The 21,192-nt window shown below is 50.9% G+C and overlaps 1 protein-coding gene across 1 annotated transcript in view; it reads right to left on the reverse strand.

Moving 5' to 3' along the window:
* Window positions 1–1,592: 1,592 nt before the first annotated feature.
* Window positions 1,593–21,192, reverse strand: part of MED26 (mediator complex subunit 26) — a 42,357-nt gene continuing 22,757 nt past the window's right edge. Inside the window, exons 2-3 of the mRNA XM_054578854.1 lie at window positions 4,741–4,815; window positions 1,593–4,304 (exon numbers count right to left, since the gene is read on the reverse strand). Of these exons, the coding sequence (XP_054434829.1) occupies window positions 2,649–4,304; window positions 4,741–4,815 (1,731 nt within the window). The 3' untranslated portion in view covers window positions 1,593–2,648. The remainder of the gene's footprint in view (window positions 4,305–4,740; window positions 4,816–21,192) is intronic.

The following is a 21,192-nucleotide window of genomic DNA, read 5'->3' on the forward strand; positions in this document are numbered from 1 at the left end:
CTTTCTGCAAACTAGGAGCGGACTCCTGTGGCCGGTCCTCGGGAGCACGTCCTGGGAACTGCCGCGACGTGCTCTGTGCAATAGGTATGACCCTCGCCGTTTCACACACGGACAGACCGAAGCCCAGGCGTGACAGCCTCCTCTGGCTCTCATCTCCAGGGTTCTGTGAGGGAGAAGAGTGCTGCGTCCCGACTGCTGATGGGCGTCAGCGGAGGAAAACAAGGCGGTGTTTTCAAGATGATCGTTTAGTACTTAAAGGACTCTCATTTGCCCCAAAAATCATGTACTAAAAACTTCTGGGGAAAAGGGTTTTAAATTTATAATGTCCTTGGCAAACTAAAAAGTGGCAATCCATCCATCTCCAAAATGTTGAAGGGAAACCTTAGCTTAAACTTGGGTTCTCAAAGGTAATCAATACCTACCCTGCGACTTAATGGACAGTCAGGCAGGAGAGGTGGTCCCTGCAGTGGGACAGACAGCAGGGACCTCCCCAAGCCCAGGTGTGAGGAAAGGAGATAATCATTGGACACCAACCTGCATCCTAATGACTCCCAGCTGTGCAGACCATCCTTTCTCAGAGTAATGTCACTTGCTCAGACACCAGCACTGCAGCAGGGCTGGCCACATTAAGGGTGAAAATAAAGGCACAGTGGAGCTAATAAAGTAGTTACTCCACAGCACAGATTGTTCCACTGATGTGCTTTTTAAAAAACTGGTAATTTAGTCCAGTACTCTGGAGTAAGCACTTGAATCTCCCAAATGGGGACATACACACAAGGAGTAAAACGAGCCTCACAGCTGGTAGATGGCAGGGGCTGGAGTTCAGCCTCAGACTGTCCTCAAAGCCACTTCATCCACTGTCCTTTTTGGGGAGGGTGTGCCCTGCATAAAGGCCATATCAGTTATCACCACTGGCTCTGCAACTGTTGTTCTGGATTGACCCAGTGTGCCTGGATCTCTTGGTTCATCCGGTGGGGTTGCCTGTCTTTAAGGGGTAGCTGCTTCCTTATCTGTGAGATTAAGAAGGTATGTCCAAGATGACTTATTCTGGAGTGAAAAAACTAGAAAACAAAGTCAGCTTATGGCTCCAGGGACAAGGGTGGAGAATTAAGTTATCACTATAGTCAAGGGAGAAAAGATTTTAACTTAAAAAAAAAAAAAAAAAATGGCAGCACCAACCAGATCTAAACCTCAGGCCTGCATGGGGAGTTGGCTCCCTGGGGCCAGGGCCAAGATGTAAGCTGCTTGTCATGGCTCTGTGCCATGCCATGTAAAAACTACAAATATTTTAGGGGGTAAAACAGGTTACACAGCCTGCTTGGAGATAGGATAACATTCCTTGATGTGCACCCTTGGCCTCTGTCACCCATAGTTAGTAGGTGACTCTTGAGTTGGGAGGAATCACATCGCCTATAATAAAAGGTAGGCAGTCAGTGTTCATGAAGACCGCTAACAGGCTTGACTGCCCACCTCCCTGCAGACTTGCTGTGGGGCCCAAAATGTGGACACAGGGTCAAGGTTTTCTTGGCTCATCCAGAACCCAGCAAGGGCTGATTTGGCTATAAAGGACCAAATTATAAATGATTCTCAGACTGGTTTGTGCAAATGTTTTTTTTTTTTTTATTTCCACATTTATATCACAAGGTGTCCACTTACTGGACCATATAGCAAAGTTGCTCCCTTCTGCATCCTGAGAACACAGAAGTCTAGGTACTGTACATTCACTAAGGCTCCTTGTTTTTGCAAATCGCGTTATGACAATAACCATAAGGCAAACGAATCTAAAGGAATGGTCATGAGTGTTTCCAGCGCACAGACAGGTCTCCTTGCCAAAAGTACAGCTTTACACACCAGTAGCACCTGCAGGAACTTTTGTGTTTTGGGGATGGGACTCTAGAAAGGTGAAGTTTTCTAGATGTGTGCAGGAAAGAGAAAATGAAAAAGAAGAAAGGAAAATTGGCTGGTGGTGAGATGGAAGAGGAAGATCAAATAAACTCTAGAAAACTTAAACGTTTGCAGCATTTCTTTAAAAACTGGGTTTGAACTGAAAACAGATACTAATGTGTGGATGCCCATGGAGTGTGGGTCAAACCGGCTGGCCAGGAGGCCCGCCTGATGCCAGCACCTCACTATATCTGAGAGGCTTCTGGCACCAGGGCAGAAACACTGGCCGGGTGGGGCGCAGAGACCATGCGACTGCCCACTGCCTCAGACACTCAGGGCCAAATTAGAGAACAGAAAATGCAGATAGATGAGATGCGTGCTTCTGTTGCTGTTTTAAAGGTAATGTCTCCCACAGGATTTCTGTGCCTGCCTGCAACTGAGGTCCCAGCGCATGGTTGCTGGGACATGCCCACACCTCTTCTGGGGTGGGGGACTGACGCTTTTTATAGCTGGCTTGCTATAGAGTTCTGAACTCGCTTTGCCGGCCTTCCTTCCACGCGGTCCTTCCTTTGTAATATTGTTAGTAAACTGGTAGCAGCATTTCACAAAAGAAGGAAAATTTTGAGGGAAGAGCTCGGAGAGACCTCTAGACCCCTGCCCCTCCCTTCTGCCTCGGCTGGGCTCCAAACCAGTGGAGGCTTCCAGGCCCGGCCGCCCTCCTGCTAACTGCAAGGTGGGAATGCACTTAGAGGCTGAGGGGCCAGTCAGTCTAAGCAGACATAAGGCAGAATGTTCAACCGCCCGTCGTCACCGTGCGGGTCGAGCGATATGCACTGCGTCCAGTCATACCAGTTACCCTGTGTGTCCTGACACCCGTTCACCCCCGGCCACTGGTGGGCCTGGATTCTGTCCAGATCGTCCTGTGTGACCTGGCGGCTCAGCCCTGGGAGGTCAGTGGGCGAGCCTGGAGGCAGTAGCACATGTGGCGTCCTGGCCCCACGCCGGGTGCTCTCCTCCTGCTTCAGGTACTCGGACATGAAGTGGTGGGCCCCCGGGGTCTGCGCGCCCGATGAAGAGAGCAGGCTGCTCTGTCGGCTTAGGTAGGACTGAATGATCTCATTGCGTGATAGCTCCTTCCAGTTCGTCTGCTCAAAGGGGCTTTGGAGGCTGGCCTTGGCCTCGGGTTTGTCCAGCTCTGTCCTGGGCTGCTCCGTGTGCACAGGGCTGTCAGCCCGCACTGGCTCTTTCTGGGTCAGAGGTCTGATCTGTCTTGTCATGGGGTCAAAGGTGAGCTTCCGCTCTTTTAACCGGACAGGCTTGACGCCTGCCTCAGCCACTTGGCCATCCAAGTTCACGGTGTAGTCACGAGGCCGGTACCTCTTCTTCTTTTTGCTGTCCGAGCCACCAGGGGAGGCCGCGTCACTGTCTGCCCTGGAGGAGTCCGGGGAAAAGCCAGCCCGGGGCAGGACGGGCTCAGCCGGTGGCAGCCCCGCCTTGCAGCCTGGCCCAGACAGCCGCTGGTGGCCCTCAGGCTGATCCAGCCAGTGCACAGGGCTCTCAGCGGCACTGGGCAACAGCTCGAGCCGCCGCACAGGGGGTGTGGATGGCTGGGCCAGTGGCAGCGGTGACGGCACCTGCGTGACATCTAGCGACTGGGGCCGAGGCAAGGGGCTGGGCACAGAGCCCTTGGGTGTGTACGGGCTCCGCTGCCGGGCAAAGGAGCCCTCGTGCCGTGAGTTCCGGGGACTGAAGGAGCAGCGAGGCAGTCCCTTGGGGTGGGGGGGTCCTGGAGTCTCGTCTGCCCTGTCCAGCTGCTGCAGCACTGCAGCCTTGCTCTGCAAGCAGGGCCCAGGGGGCTTGCCCAGGCCTGGGGAGCTGGTGTGCGGCCTCACGGCATTAATGGGGATCTTGCCGCTGTGCTTGTCATTTTCGCCCTGCTCCAGGCGGCTACCCTCCGGGCCCATGTGCCTGCTGCTGTCCAGGGCGCCCAGGAAGCTCTCGGGGCTTCCACCTATCCCATTGGTGGGGAGAGGTGATGAGTTGGGGACCAGGGAGTCATGGCTTGCTTTGGAGACCTTGGGAGGTGGCCCAGGATGGCCAAGGTCACGCTGATCCCCCCGGCGCTTGCGACTGCCCAGCCTGTCCAGCCGCTGCCCGGGTAGTCTCTGGATGTCGTTGCGGTTCTTCAGGTCATGGATGCTCTTGGGTGCACCAGCCACCCCCACCTCTGGCCGGCAGTTGTGGGCACCCCCATTAGCGGAGCCAGGGGCACCTGCCAGCCCCCGCAGCGCCGCCTCATTCTGGTGCACAGGCTCGATGAGCTTCTGCCAGCTCCGCAGCAGCTTCTTGGCCCGCTTGGCGAGCTCCTCATTCTTGGTCTTCTTGCGGACGTCGTTGATGAGCTTCCCAAGTCGCGTCTCCTACAACCAGAGAGAGACCATGACACCCTGTGAACCCCAAACCACTGGCTTCCTGGACACAAGACCCATGGGAAAAATGGGTCCTCTGTAACATCTAAATTCTCAAATCTTGTCCTCAGATCCTAGGGTCCCAGGCCAAAGGTGGTATTCTCAGATGCACCATCCTGCAAGACTGCTAGCTCCAAGGCCACTACAAGGCCACTTTGTTATGAAAGCTTTCTGGGTGAGAGCACACTGTGACAAAGGCAGCAGCAAAGAGCCCAGGGCCAGTGTCATCCACTGCAGCCTCCCCCTAGTACCCCCCTCACCTCTGTGTGTGCAGGGCATCCTGTGGAGGATGGAGCCCCAGCTCTGGGACTGACCCCCTGCCTGAGGTTCCTACAGGGCCCATGGAAAGATGATACCCTTGAGCGTACTGTAGGCTGGGGACACTCACCTCTAGTGCCTCTTTGGTAATGGGGTATTTCTCCAGGCTGGAGATGACTTCCAGCACCGCCACCATGTTCCGGATCTGCAAGACAAGAGCCATTCATCACATCCCTGTCCTTCTCCCTATCCCAGCCCAGTCCACTCTCCCACACCAAGAGCCAGTGAAGCCACCATCACTGAAGCGCCCTCCCCACACCTGCTCCCAGGGCCAACATGGCACTCACCCTCCCATCCACATACGTGCCCACACGCCTGAGTGGCTATTACACAACTGAAACGCACGACATTTATGAAACACCGCCTCCCCTTGATCCAGGAGATGCACTCTACTCTGCCATCTGATGGGCTGGAAGGCTAAAGTGTTTATGAAATAAAATGCACCAAGCTTAAAAGAGCTATACATGATAATCCAACAGATTTGGCTACATTAACAAGACCTTTAGAGTTCATCCAAAGACACCATGAAGAGAGCAGAAAGTCACAAGGTGGGAGAAGACAGATGCCACAGGGCTCCAAGGATCCAAATCTGGACCATACAGAGGCCCTGGGCAAAATACAGGCGGCTGCAGCACCAGGGCTCAAGTCTCCTAGTGATCAGGAAGTGCAGGCTGAGCCCTTAAGTGGACACACTGCACACGCCCACCTGGCAGAAACGGTGCCTGACAATACCAGGGATTCTTAGAACAGCTGACTGGGGAGCAATGGTCTTGGATACAAATACATGTATGTATCTTATGACCAAGCAATTACGTCCCTTTATGACACTTGCTGCAAGCCAGGTCCTGTTCTACTAACACACGTTTCCATGTCACCTTGTTTAGCTGTCACAACAATCCCAGAGTAGGTACTAGTATTATTACATTTTACAGATAAGAGATGACACAGAAAGTTCAAATGTTATGATGACACCACTGTCCTTTAGGAACTGAAGGAACAGATTGAGAATTCAAGAGCCACAGAAATGAGCAAACAGTAGCTTTTGTGCACCAAACTGGAGCTCAAACCACGGAGAGGGAAGCATGACATAAAATATATATGTCCAATTCCACTTACGCCAAGCACTACACCATATTCAAAATATGACCTAAATGAAAGCAAAAACTCTCATGCTTCTTGAAGAAACAAGATCTGTGCCATCTTCAGGTAAACAAAGATTCCTTAGGAGCCCCAAAGCACTAACTAGCCAAGAAAAAATATGGACAAACTGGAAACTGGCTTCATCTAAATTAAGAACTCAGGCTTACTAAAAGACACTGCTGACGACGAGGCAAGGCTTGGCCTGGGAGTACATGTTGACAAAATATTCCCTCTGAAGGATTTGGATACAGAGTAAGTGAAGAACTCCTGCCCTGACTGGTGTGGCTCAGTGGGTTGCGCATCATCTCACAAACTGAAAGGTTGCCAATTAGATTCCCGGTCAGGGCACATGCCTGGGTTGTCGGCCACATCCCCAGCGGGGGACGTGCAAGAGGCAGCCGATCAATGTTTGTCTCCCTATTTCCCTCCCTTCCCCTCACTCTAAAAATAAATAAGACCTTAAAAACAAAAACTTCTGTAACCCCATAAATCCAGCAGCTTGCAGGTTTCCGGTGGGCTGGCTGGAAAGGGGGGCCCACACCCAGGGTAAGCTCCCATCCCCTCCAAAATCACAAAGTGAGCACATCACCACCCTACAAACACACACTAGAGCAGAGTTATGTAGGCACAATATGGCAAGGAAAAGTACACCTACCGCCCAGCCACTGTAGCATCTCCTTGTAGCTTTTCCAGAAATATTCCTCACATCCACAAGCCTTATCACATATTTTAAAAAACAACACATGGTTTTACGCCTTGCTCTTTCTCACTGACACCTGAAATGTCCAGCAGCACAGGCGCCACCTTTTGCTCAGCCTTCTAGTGACAGAAGGCTCCACTGAGCAGGGCCTGTTGGGGGACACTTCAGTGCTTCCACTGGCTGTCACAGACAAAACCGCAATCACCACCTTTACCAGACATGGCTGTAGGCTAACAAACAAGCAGCCAGCACGGCTGTGGGCTCCGAGGCCTTGAACTACTGTAATTAGCCCCCAGGGAGCCTTGCCGGCACCATGGTGTATCAGGTTCCTCTTGCTGCCAAAGTGTTCACACACGATCACAGACTGCGCAGCTTAAACAAAATGCATGCATCATCCCAGGTTCTGGAGGTTAGAAGTGTGCTAGGGTCTTCCTGGGCTGTGATCCAGGTGTCAGTAGGCTGTGCTCCATTTGGTGGGCTCTCAAGGGCCCATTTCCTGCCCATTAAAGTGTTGGCAGAATTCAGTTCCTCAGTGCTGCAGAGCTGAAGTCCCCTCTCTCTCTGTAGCTGTTATCTGAAGGCTATTCCCAGCTTCTGGAAGGTACTGCATTCCCTGGCTCGCTGCCCCCACCACTTCAATCAGAGTCAGCGATGTGTGGAGCCGTCACATCACACCTCTGACCAGTTGGGAAATGGCCTCCGCTTGTAAAGATTCCATCACAGGCTGGGCCCATCTGGACAATCCAGGTCTGTACCCTTAACTCAAAAAAGTCCCTTCTGCCATGTAAGGTGCCATGTGCCCAGGTTCTGGAGACTAGGATGTGGACATCCTTGGGGACTATTACTCTGCTGGCCTTGTGTACTCCCAGCTTTCCTTACCTGCCCCATTTCCAGCTGAAGACAGCACAGTGACCACCGAGCAATGACGGTGGCCCTCCCTGTGCCTGCCAGAGCTCTCACAAAGCTGCCCCCCTGCCAGGGACCAACTTGCACCCTGGTAACAATGGCCTCATCTCATGATGTTTTCGTTTGGGATGTGGCCGTGAACACATCCAGCTGGCTCTAAAAAGCTATTCCAAGCTGCACTGAGGGAGCGGGTAAGAGAGGAGACACCATCAGCACCCTACACACCTCTAACGTGCTGTGAGCAGGGGTGAAGTGCAAGAGGAGACTGTGCAGCAAGGAGACCAGTCCCACAGGGAGAGCAAGGCCACCTGCTCCCTGTTTCCAGCCCTGGGATTCCGGCCCCAGCAGGGTCCCAGGCTTGCCACGCGGCTTGTCTCTACCCCAGTGACCTCACCCTGGTATATTTAGTGCTCTGGGTCCCCACACATTCCTGAACCAGCAGTCCCCGCAGAGCAAGCCCAGCAGCACAGAGTGTCCTTGTCCTTGGGCAGACGCTGTCCCACTGCCAGGCAGGAGGGGCAGGCAGAACACCTGGGCAGCCTGGAGCTGGCAGCCAGCTGGTACCACAGACACCCCACAGCTGGGACCCTCTTTGGAAGCTGCACAGGAGCTGAGAAGGGACAGGTCTGCGGGCCCTGCCGTAACTCAGGTGGTGTGCAGAGAGGCCCGCAGCCCTGCGGAAAACGCTGCACTCTGTCTCCCTCCTTCTGACCTGGCTGCATGCAAGTTCAGGAGTCTGGCCCCAAGCCCTGCCTTTACCACACCGGACAGGAGGGAAATCATGGGAGTCTACACAGTGTCAGACCAGACTTCTGGCCTCAGAGCCAGTAGGTAGTGTCACCCCAGCCAGCCTGTTGGCAGGCAGTGGCCCTGACCCCAGACACAAGGCTTCTGAACCTGCCTTACCAATCTACACACCCACCCACACAGGAGTGGCAGGCCTCCCACTCTGGATCAAAGAGCCTGAGGGTAGCATAGGCGCCAAGGTGATATGGCCAAGGGGAGGCTCCCGCCCAGGCTCCATGACTGCAAAGCCCAGCATGGGTCCTCAGGACAAGGAGACGGCTGTCAACTAGAAGGCAGGCAGGCATGCCTGCGGCGAGGGCATCACCTGAGCGGGAGCTCCCAGAACAGACAGCAGACGTCCCAAGGCCTTGGGAAACAGTGAGATGGCAACAAAGCCCTAGAGACGGGAGGGGAACCAGAGTGAAGACACTGGCATGAGCGAGGATGCCGGGAGAACACAACCTGTCTTCTATCAACTCCGGCCCCAGTGGGAGCTGATTGCTGCCACTACCCCAACAGACCTACCTACCTGTCTGCGTGAAAACACATGTTCTCATCACCACAAGGCACACAGTGCTCCATCCTGCATGGGGTGGGAGCCTCTGAGCAGCTTTGGGCCAAATCTGCAGGCCAGGGCTGAGAGCCCCATGCAGCCTCCTGCTGTCAGAAACACCCCAGGACATCCATGACCCCCACCACTTTGGCTGTCTCCCTTGGAATTCTTCTCAAGGGAAAAAAAAAAGAAAGAAAGAAAGAAAAGAAAACACCTCAAAACCACCTGCCAAGCAGCTTTTCCCAAAAGAGGCAGAATCCACACAGCAGGGAATCTGAGCACCTGCAGCCCTTCATTTACTCATTAGGGCTCCCTCAATAGATGCGGATTAATTTCTATTTCCTGAACAATTACTGAGCCTAATATCACCTCCCCTTTTTACTGATGACTTCCTGTGTGAACTGCTCACCACCCCAGCCCACTCCGTCGACCCTCTCACCCAGTATTTGGTCTTTATTGCGAATAAATATTGCTCAGCCACAGAGCTCACAGAGTGGTGGCATTTGCCCCACACACATGGATACCTAAGTGTCTTCAGGGAGGTACAAGATGGGACAGAGCTACTCTGGAATGGCAGAGAGCGGGCAGAGCAGGTCTGGCAACGGGGAACACTTAGAGAGGACCCTGAGGTGTCCACTGCAAGGGCAGGGCAGGAAGCCACCTAGGGTGTGATGCAGGTGTCTACGAAGTCATCCATGACTACTAGCGGTACTGACCCCGTAACCATCTTGCTGATGGTTCTTACACTGAAGACTCACAGGGCACAATCAGGTATACTCAGTCAAGACAGTTTGAATACGGATGTCCATTTTGGGCAGCCTGTGCCTCCAGTATCACACTCGCAGGCATCTCCTGGCCTCAGCCAGAGGAGAGAAAGAACCCTCACTGAGCACGTGCTCACCAGGAGCCAGGAACAGAACGTTTCCTCACTGCTGACCCAGTTCCCAGTGCTCTTATGGGGTCTTCTCACCACATGAAAACCAAGAGCAGGCACAAAGGAAGCAAAACAGCTCTCATTCTCAGAAAGCCCCACAGTTCCTAAGACACTAACACAGCCAGCCTTGCTGGGGACGTCTGCTGCTTGACTCTCAGGGAGCAGGAAGAATGGGGTCGGACACACACAGGCAACAGTTCCAGGGAGGGGACGACACCCCTCAGAAGAGGTCTGGGCAAGAGTTTGGACCATGGCAGTGCAGGCTGCCATCACTCTTGCTCAGACGATGTCCCTATCCTTCCGCACCCTGTGTCACGTGGGAGCAATGACAGAGCCTGTGCGAAATTCCACAGCACACCACACTCCCTATGAACACTCAAGGTGCACTGCTCATCCTGATCTTTAATGACACATTTTAGACTCTTTACTGAAGAACTGAGGCCACCTGGAACTTGCTACAAAATAATCCACTTGGGTATCTGTGGGGGGAGGCAGGGTAAAGGAAACAATGTTTATCTGGTAAGTAGGGTTTTGACTTGGTACCTACTGATGCCAGGATGGTTACATTATTCTAATTTTCTTTGAAATTTACCACAATATAAAAAATAACAACAAACAAACAAACCCACAGGTTATTAAATACACCTATTTCCTTATATTTGGACAGGGCACTTCACTAGACCCGGAATGACAGGGCAGCTGTGTGGAGGTGAAGTGAGCCAATTGCTCACAATGGCTTTGTGCTGCACCACTTGGTGCCTGTGTGGGGAGAAGGCCAAGGGCTGGGCGGTTCCACTGTGAGCCTGTCTCCAGCCCCTTTAACATGGTGCCAATAACAGCCTGCATTCCTGGGATGGAAAAGGGCCTGGGGTCCAGGTCTCCCTACTATAGAACCCAGAAAGCCAGGAGCTGGCCACGCAGCTCTTTCATGCAGGAGAGGCCCTCCCGCCCACAGCCATCACACAGGGAGGGCGTGTTACAGGGTCCACAAAGGGTTCACCAGAGGGCATCGGCCACAGAGGGAAGAGTTGGCAAGAGGGGTCCTCGGCTTTTGATGTTATGGCTGACCACATGCCACACCAGAGCGCCTATCCACTTGTGGATGTCACCGCTCTATTTCAGGGGATATATAGGTAAAGCCCAAGCTCTGAGTAACTACCATCTGGGGGGGAATTCCACCCTGATGTGAAACAAGGAACCGAGACACCAAGCTTCAGAGTGTGAGGCGCCTGGTTCACAGCTCTTTTCTCCACGCATCAGGGGGTCCCACTCCACCAGAAACACCCAGCCTCTTGGTAATGAAGCTGCACATGTGCAGCCATGGTGAAAACGGGGAAACCCTGCACTCTCCACGGTATGGGCACGGGGGTGGGACCACCCGGACTGACTCTCACAGGACCACCACTTGTTGGCTTCCTCCAGGGGCCAAACTGTAGCTTTTCATCCTTGAAGCACCACTTTACAGGTAAGGAAACCGAGGGTCCAGGGCTCCTCACCACGCAGCTACAAGGTGGTGGACTGTGGCCTTACATCAGCATCCCACCCACATACTCTCTGGCCACCTGCCACAGCAGGGAAATAGGTTACAAAGAGCTCCTTGAGGCCACACGGGGTCGGCAGCTTCATGCCCAGTAGCATTTTCAGATGGTCTTCAGGCTGCCTCTGCCTTCCTCTCTAAAGCCAGGGAAACCCACACCCTCCCACCAAAGCGGAGGCTTCAGCCCACCCCGACGCTCACCCTGAGCCGCAAGGCACTTAGTAAATGAGTCTGCGCCCCTCCTGGTCCTATATGGCGCACACTGAGGGCGGCCTCAGCCCACTTCACTGCCTGCCCAGTGCCCCGACCACCCTGTGGGCCTGCATCTGTGCAGGGCAGCCCACACCAACTTGTTCAGTAGGCTCAAGGAGGCCTGGTAGGCGGTAAAAACCAACGATGTGAAAGTCCGCTTTTTTTCTTGTTTTAAAATGCAGAATGGTCTAGACAACAACTGATAAAAACCACTTAGCTCAAAAGACTTTGGAAGTGTTCATCAGCAAGCAAGCTGTCCTTCCAAACCAAAACATGCCACAGATGGCACCCAGAAGCAACCAGACTTTGAGCCTTTCAATGTGCTGAGCATTCTAATGCCACCCTTGGCTGAGTCACCGTTCCCTGCCAGCCACACAGCAGGTGCCAGCCGTGTCTGCTGAGGGTGTTTGCACAGGGTGAATGAAACAGGGCTTTGCTGGATGAGTGTGTGTCTGTGATTCTGTCCCAGCAGCAACCATTTTCAGCCATAGCAAGCCTTCCTGCTTCTGAGAACTCCACACATGTTCCCTGGCGGATGCTGCTCTGTCACAATTTGGTACAAGAGCCAGCCCATGTCTCATCCAGTCTCCCCGAGTGAGGAAAAGAAATCAGTGCAGCTTGATCCTCCTTCTCGGTTCTGGAAGGGGCAACCCCTTTGCCCTGCCCTGCCCTGCCTGCTCCCAGAGCACGAAAGAAGGAGCAAGGGGAACCTCCCTTGGGCAGATGCCATGCCAGTGCTGCCTGGCAAAGGCACCGTCCTCTACCAGGACCCCACAGAAGCCTCCCAGCCACAGGAGCAGAGTCTCTGTCAGAGGAAGCATGACACTGGGGTGCAGGGTGGGGGGGTGTCTCAGGTGCAGCTACCAAGCTCACTGCTTGCAAAAACACAATAGCACTTCCTCATCAGTGGGGCCCACATGCTCCCCAGGAGCGCCCACAGCTGAAGCATGCCCACCGCCTGCATGGCCTCACTGTCCACAAAGCACCCACAGCCAGAGCATGAAATTGCAGCTGTAACTCGGCCCAGGGGATGGAAACTCCCTCCTGGGCCCAGGCAGCAGACAGAGCATGGAGAAGAGGGAAGGGGAGGCACTACCTCTCTCTGCAGTCCCAGGCCCCAAGCTGTCCCCTTCTCTCCTTTATATCTCAGTTGCTCTTCCCAAAAAACTGTGAACTTAAACTCTCCCGACCCCTGAATTAGGTCAAATGAATGTACAATTGTGATAATTCAGCCCTCTTTGAGAGCTCTCAACATGTCATCTGTGAACTGGTTCATTCCTACACTGACACAACTGGAAACTCTGAAAGCCAAGCAGAGCATTTATTTCTGCCAGACATGCTCAGAGAAGGGCCCGGTTGGCCGTGTATCTGATGACAGCATGCCGGGTGAGGGTTTCTCCTCTGTCCTAGCCTCACTCTTCTAGGAGGGGCCAGTAAGAATACCAGCTGTGCAAGACAGAATGACGAGCCGCTCATGGGAGGGGCACACACAGTGCTCAGCCCACAAGCACATGAAAATGGACTATCCAAAATGAGAATGAGCCAGCCTTTTGGGAACTGATGGGGGCCAACCTCCAAAAAAACTGTTAAGTAAAACAGCAAGGTGGAAAGAGTACACTCCAGAGTTGCCAACTGAAAATGCCCAGCAGTGAGGCTGGGCCGAGATGCAGTGGGAACAACTCCGATGTAAGCAAGATCAGCCACCAACCCAAGCCCCGGTTCTCCGTGTGCTGGGAAGCCCGGGCAGAATGTTGGGAAAAGCTCACATCATGTCTGTAGGCTCTGAATGATGCACTGACCACTGCCCTTGGAGACTGTACCCTCAGGGACCAGGCCAGGGACACCTGGCACACTTACCGCCAAGCTGCTCCATGGCCTTAGTGCAGTGCCAGGAGGCCACCCCTCCCCCAACCTGCTACCCCACACCCCTGGGCTGTGTATGGGGTTGGAGTAACGGCTGTGGGCAGAAAGACGTTCTCCGTGGGCATTCCTGCAAGAGCGGCCACAGTGAAGAGAACCAAGTACACTGTCACCCATGAACAGCACGGCAAGCCTCGGCATTCTATGTCAGACCTCACATAAGGATGGAGACACATACTCCGCAACCCAGCAATTCCACTCCAAGGCACATACTAACAGAAACAAGAGTATCAAGAATGGAGGCAGCTGTTTTGGAACAGCCCGAAGTGAAAAACACCTGCATGGCCAAAGTGCAGGTGATAACTAAATCATGGTTTAGCCATTCAACACAGAATGAAAGTACTGCTAAACACAAAGATAAATTTCAAAACTGTCAAGTAAAAAGCCAGATACACAAAAATACATGCTGAACTGGAGGGCAAGACTTTTTGACGGTGACAGAAGTCAGGGAAGTGGGGGATGGGGAGTGACCAGGAGATGGAACAAGAGTGGCCTCTACAGAAATTCTCTATTTCTTGACCAGACCGGGGTGGGGGTTACTTGGGTGTGTTCACTTCATAAACATTCACTGAAATGTAGAACTTATGATTTGAGCGCTTTTCTGGATGTAAGCTTTACTTTAATAAGAAGCTGATCTTATACAGAGGCCATCCTGTCCTAGAAACAAATGCCAGAGCTGCTGTGGTTAAAAGGAGAAAGAGGCATTAATCAGCCCTCACTCCTTCCCCTACAGAGGCACACACCCTGAGAGCCCTATGGAATAAGGCCTGAGACCTGCTGCACCATAAGCCTAAGCTACCTGAGACACGCGTCATGCACTGTGATTCACAGCTCATGGAGAAACATGTCCACACGCTCCTGCCCTGCGTAGGGATCAGTCTGGGGAGGACAAGGGAACTCTAAAGGTTCCAGAAAAGAAACAGTAAGTAGCTCAGTGTCCTCAGGAGGAGCAGGTCTAAGGTTACTAGCGCGAGGCAGGCAGGCAGGCAGGCAGCATCCACTGCCTGGGCATCGACTGCCAGCACTGCGCTAGGCATCTATGCCCTACCACAGGGAGGTCTCCTCTGAGACCACAGATCTCCACAGTAGTATTCTGCTGCCCCAATGAGGAAGCCAGGACACCTGTTACATACATGGCTCCATGTTCATTTCTGACCTAACCTGCTAACTTAACCTGTGCAGTCAGCCCAGGCCTGCCTCCATACAACAGGCCTTTAGCAAGTCATGCTAGTGACCTCGGGAGAAATGGGCAGCTGGCTCAAAGAAAAGCAATGGGACAACTAGGATAAGGAGTCTGTATGCCTACACCAGGAAAAAGGCAGCAAAGAAAGGGAGACTAGAAATTAAGTTGGGGAGGCAGATAACATTTAAAAATCAATGTAATTTGCCAAAGTAAAAGGTGAAAATGAAAGAGCCTTATAATCATTCCCATCAATATAGAAAAACATTTGACAAAACTGTACATTTATTCCTAATAAAAACTCTTAGCAAACTAAGAAAAGATGACAGCTTCCCTGGCTGATAAAGTGCTTCCACAGTGCACACAGCTAACGCTATACTTGATGGTAAGAGGCTGACTGTTTCCCCTCTAAAAAAGATACAGGACCAGGATGTGCGCTCACCACTCCTATTCAGTCTCATCAGGAGGTTCCTGCCAATACAATAAAAGCGCGTGCAGGGGGCAGGGAATGTTATCCAACTTGGAAAAGAGGAAATGAAACTGTCTTTATTCGCAAATACCAGAATAGTGTATATGGAAACTCTTACAGAATCTACAAGTTCAAAACATGGCTGAGAGAAATTAAAAAGGGCCTCAATTAGTGGAGCGATAGAGTGAGTTAATGGATTGGAAGAGTCAATATCTTTAAAGATGTCAAGTCTCCCCCAAACTAATCTATAGATTCAATGCAATCCCAATCAAAATTCTATCAGGGTCTTTGGGAGAAATTGACAAGCTGATTCTAAAATTTATACGGAAACACAAAGGTCCTAGAATAGCCAAAGAACTTTGAAAAAAAAAGGAAATTGGAAGACTCACATTATCTGAATTTAAAACTTACATAATCAAGACAGTGTGGTATTAGTGCACCAACAGATCAATACAACAGAATAGAGTCCATCGGCAGACCCACACATACATGGTCAACTGAATTTTAACAAAGGTGTTACGGCAACTTAATAGGGAACAAATAATTTTCAACAAATTGTGCTGGAATAATTGGATAGCCGTATGCAAATACAAAAACATTATAACCCTGACCCCTACCTCACAAGATAAACATTAACACAAAATGAATCATAAACCTAAATATAAGAACTGAAGCTACAGAACATCTAGAGGAAAACATAGGAGGAAAATCTTAGTGATCTTGGGTTTGGCAAAGACTTGTAAAATATGACAAAAAGCACAAACTACAGAGAAAACATAAATTGGACTTCACCAAAACTGATAATCTTTGCTCTTCAAAAGAAGAATTGTTATGAAAATGAAAAAGCAAGCCACAGCATGGGAAAAATATATATATAAATCATGTATCTAAGAGAAGACTTGTATCGAAAACATATAAAAATTCTTTCAACTCAATTTTAAATAGGTAATGAACCCAAAGCGGGGGGGGGGGGGGCAAATGATCTAAACAGATATTCAAATCTTTCTCCAAGGAAGAAATATACATAGCAAACGAACACTTGATGAGACGCTCGGCCACATTATTAGACATCGGGGGTATACAAATTATTGGATTGGCAAGAAAAGTCTTTTTAGTTTTTTTTTTCCTGTAAAATAAAAGGCCAATAACTTTACTATTTGAATAGTGAGTGTGTTGGTTATCCCCCACTACTGGCTTCTGGTGGGCAGAGGCCAGGGCTGCTGCTAAAGATCTTCCAATGCAGAAGACAGCCCCACAGTAAAGAACCATTTGGTCAAAATGTTAATAGTACCAAGAAACTTTGCAAACCACTTTTGACATGTTCCATCAGTCACAGCACCTTCTCCATACACTGAACAAATCTTTCTTTGTTTTTCAGTCGCATTTTTACCTTTCTTGAAGTAATAAAGCACAATACCCCCTGAAAATGTTACATATTTTCTTCCATGGTCAATATTAAAATGGCTACACAAAAATTCACCAATTTTGTTGGTTTTTTTTTGAAAAAATGCAGGCTGATATGAGAGTTGTCACAATACAATCTAACAAAATTGTTTTGAACAAAGTTGAAGACAACTAAGCACTATTAGAGCCATAATATGGAAAAAAACAAACGAACTTTTTGGCCAACCCAATAAAACTACCATGAGACACCGCTACATACCTATTAGAAAGGCTAAAATGAAAAAGAGTGACCACACCCAATGATGGCCAAGACATGGAGCAACCAGAATTCTCATACACTGCTGGGCCGGAGTTTAAGTGGTGTAATCACCTCAGAAGACATTTCAGCAGATTCTTAAAGTCCATCAACATATGAATGGATGAATGAATTGTAGTATACCCATAAAATACAATACTACTCAGCAACAAAAATAATAAGGAACTACTGATATACACAGCATGCATAAATCTCAAAACAGATACGGTGAATGAAAGAAAAGCCCAGACCAAAATAAACTTTAAAAAACAATATATACTGCGTAATTTCACAAAATTCTAGACTAATCTACAGTGACAGAAAGATCGGCAGTTGCCTGGGGACAGGGGTGAGCTGGAGTGAGAAGTACAAAGTGGCGAGGAGAAACTTCTGGGAATGACAGGTGTATCTATTACCTTGTTTGTGGTGGTATTTCTTAGATGTTTTTATGGGTCAAACTGTAACAATCTGTACACTTTAAAAGTGCACAGTTTACTGTATGTCAGTCACACCTCAATAAAGCTGTAAAACAACTGCGGAGTCAGATGATAGGTGCAACAAGGTTCTAGAGAAAGTAGGAAGGTGGTAGGCAAAGACGAGGAAGGCTCTTTGTTGGAGGTGTGGCATCAGATCCCCAAGGAGACTCAGCCCTTCCTGAGGGTTAAGGGTGGGGGCAAAGTTCCTCCTCCTCTCAGTGAAATGAAGAGGGCTGTCACGGCTGGGCATCCCAAGGGTATAGTAAGGATGAACAACAACTGCTAAGTGTGGAACGCACTCCCCATAGCAGACAGGGCTCTGGCCGGCGGCAGTAAACATCAGCTTTTCCCTCTGGGACATTCTGCATGCCCCCAAAATACCTGTGTAGCCAACATCAGGAGACTCACCACAGCTGGAGCTGGGTAACAGTGTCTCATTGGTTATGAAATATTTATAAAAGGCTCACCAATCATCAAGGGCTGAATTTAAGAACATGAGCTCTTCTAAGCCTGCCTGCAGGGTTTCATCACATTTCAACTGGAGACCCAGGAGAGGGTGCCAACTTCCCATGCTCACATGGCAAAGGCCAGTGCCCACAAACATCTGCACAAAGCCTTAGGCCGTCTGAGTATAGATACCCATCCTCCTGACACATAAAACCGCTTCAGTGCTCCTTTCCCCTCTGATCTCTGCATGGTTTTCTTCCACAGAAATTAAGCTCCTGTGACTGAATGTCTAAAATCCCAACTTTCCCTCCAGACAGTTGAGCTAGACCCTTACTACTCCGAAGTGCGACCTAGGGTTCAGCACACCAGTGTCCCCAGGGGCCACGTGGACTCGCACAATCTCAGCTCCAGCCCTGACCTCCTGAATCAGAAGCTGTATTGAACAAGCCCAATAAGAAATTCACAGAGAGAGATGGTAGGCAGAGCCACTCTTTCCAAAGCCATGGAGGTTCTGCTTGGCACCTCGTGCCCAGCCAATTCAGATCCTCTCCAGAAGCACCACCTTTACCGTGCTATCCAGAGCACAGGGCCCTTCCCAGGTTGATCTCATCCAATCCCAAATTCAACCCTAAACCCAGGGGTACTGGATGTGCCCAAGCTTGAATGCCTGCCGGCCAGACAGGTCACGGTGCTGCCCTGTTGGAGGTGGGCTGCAGAGCCGTGCACACCCCTGCCCCGACAGCTGTGGGAACCCGCCCATCCTTTGCCAAGCCAGAAGAAGGCCTCATCCGCAGACGGTGGTGTGACAGATCCAGATGACCCACCACAGGATGGAAAAAGGACTGTTAATGGCAAGGCTGGTGGATGTCGAACAACGGCACCTGGCGAACACAGGCCTTGGGGCTCTCAGCCCTGCACACTGGGCAGTCCCTCCCAGCAGATGTTATTAGCGAACTGTGCTACATGCATCCTTTAAAACAGGAGTCCAACTGCAGTAAGCCTCGCTCACTCGCCACTTGGAACCTGTCATCACCACCCACACCAGCTCCACATCCTAGGCTGCCAGGACCCTGGCCTCAGTTTCTCCCAGAGCTACTGCCCAAAAGAAACTTCTCCTCTTCCAAACCCCAAAGCCAGGGTTTCTAAGATAATTCTGCTTCAGTTCCAACAAGGACCAGACTGATGGCTGTTACAACACTGCAGACGTTTTTCTAAGGGGAAACCATGCTTTCCCATGTTCAGGTGAACTACCTATACAAACCACTACCTTGGAACACAACTGTTCTAATGGTGACAGCTGTTGGGACATCACTAAGCCCTGTTTTGAAAACAAAGACAAGTCAACTGAAATTAAAAAACTCATACATACACCCCACAACTCACAGCAGAGTGCTCCACAGGGCTTGACCAAAGTGGGCCTTGCCTGGGCTGGTGCTGCCTCTGCCATATTCCTGCCAGCCAGACTCCACCTTCGTGCTCCTGCAGGGCCACAAGCACAGCACCTGCACCAAGGACAGCACAAGTCCCCAAACAGGGGAAGACTGCCACAGCCCTCAGCAAGCGTCACAGATCAAGAACCTGGTGCCAAGGAGCCTACCTGGAAGCCATGGAAATTTCATAGGGACCCCTCCCCTGCTGTGCAGAAAGACCAGCCTGCACCCTTACACTGGCCAAGAGGTCTGGAAAGCAAGCCCTCGCGCCAGCCCTGCCGTTCCTGGCCTTCACCACCTCTGACATTCCTCTCAGCTCTCTCACCGCTGTCCGTCCCACCACCTGCAGGTGCGCATCACAAGAGCAGGGACCTTGGTCTTGTTCACTGCCACCTCCTAGGTACCTGGAACAGTGTCTAGAGCAGAGCAGGAACTTGATAAATGCTCATAAACAAACGAATGAACAGACGGATGAACAGATGAATGAGGTCCCACCTTACTATGCTAGGTCCCACCATGTTTATTCCAAAGTCAGGATCAGCAGCCACCAAATTAGTATCTAGAGAGCAAACATGTCTTGACCTGTTTCCAGCTGTTACCTTCACTGTTCACCCCCTGAGGGTCATGGAAACAGGGATGTGAGTCCCAGTGGCCCGAACACACCCCCACAAAGGACAAGGCAAAGGGTGCCACACTGGGGCAGCGAGGCAGAGGGAAAGCCATGGCCAGGGCAGGTGTAGGCTGTGGCCAGGGTGGCACAGGCTCTGTCACTCATCCAGGTGAACATGTTTGCTCAGCAGGGCCCAAGGGCTTTGGGGGAAGTCTTCCATTTTCAACGTAGTGGTCCTGAAAGTCACCACAAATATTTTCTCCAACTTACCTTCTGGGCAACCCTGAAATTATTCAAGAGGGTTACAGAAAAGGAGGGAGAAGGGGAGGAACCACGGGAGGTTTTTGCAAAGCCAGACAGAAAAGCACTGAGGAAAGTGAACCTCACAATCCACATGGTAACTTGGTGACAGGATTATCTGCAAGGTGACAGGCTGCACTGCTGGGCATGACAGATGAGTGGCAGGTTGCTGGTTAGAGGATGAGAGTATAGCAGAGAGTCCCCACAGCTTGAGGCTACTCGCCACCAAGAACCAACTCAACCACCTCCTGCCAACTTTCCCTGCGGAGAGCCTGGGGTAGGGGAGCCTGACTACCCAATGAACTAATGAACTAGTCCTTTAGCCCAGGCCCCACTTGGGTTCTCGGGACCCAATGGCAGTGGCCTGGCCTGCCTCTTGCACATGTCTTAATCATCCTCATTAACCCAGCAGCACCTGTTAGAAGCATGTCCTGTCCAAGGGTCCAGAACCCCGATTTTCTCTCCCTTCCACGGAGCAAATAAAATCCACAAAAGCTGTTACCATTAAAAGTTGTTACCATTTAGCCCTGGGTGGGGTGGCTCAGTGGACTGAGTACTGGCCTACAAACCAAAAGGTCGCTGGTTCGATTCCCAGTCACGGCACATACTTGGGTTGTGGGCCAGGTCCCTAGCTGGGGGGCTTGAGAGAGGGAACAAATCGACGTTTCTCTCGCACATTCCTGTTTCTCTCCCTTCCTCTCTACCCCCTTTCCTCTCTCTAAAAATAAGTAAATAACATCTTTTTTTAAAAAGTCACATCGACAATTATCCCCTGCATACCCTCCGATGGCTGCTAAACTGTGCAAGTTGCATGTCACTGGCCAGTAAGTCCAGTCTCCTGGGCTGCTCCAGAGTTGGGCACCTTGCTTGCCACCCCGCCACCCCGCCACCCCAGAGGTCCATAGCCCCTGGGGAACCTGCAACACTAATGAAGACACCCTCACTTCTGACATTGTGCACCAGGCCTGCTGAGCCATGCCCATTATCTATAATAAGTGCTAGGACTGACGAGAAGGGAGAAGATGTGCCAAGATGACAAATAAATACAAGTTCACCAGTAGTTGAAAACTGGAATAATGTTACTGAATAAAATCGAACAGCTACAGTAAGCAAAAGTAATTAAAAAAAAACAAACAGCACAATGACTGGGAAGCAACTGACACCTAATCCTGGGACCCACTCA

Source organism: Pteronotus mesoamericanus, unplaced genomic scaffold (assembly GCF_021234165.1).
Source record: "Pteronotus mesoamericanus isolate MK-2021 breed Mesoamerican mustached bat unplaced genomic scaffold, CSHL_Meso_final contig_502, whole genome shotgun sequence".
Taxonomy (NCBI): Eukaryota; Metazoa; Chordata; class Mammalia; order Chiroptera; family Mormoopidae; genus Pteronotus; species Pteronotus mesoamericanus.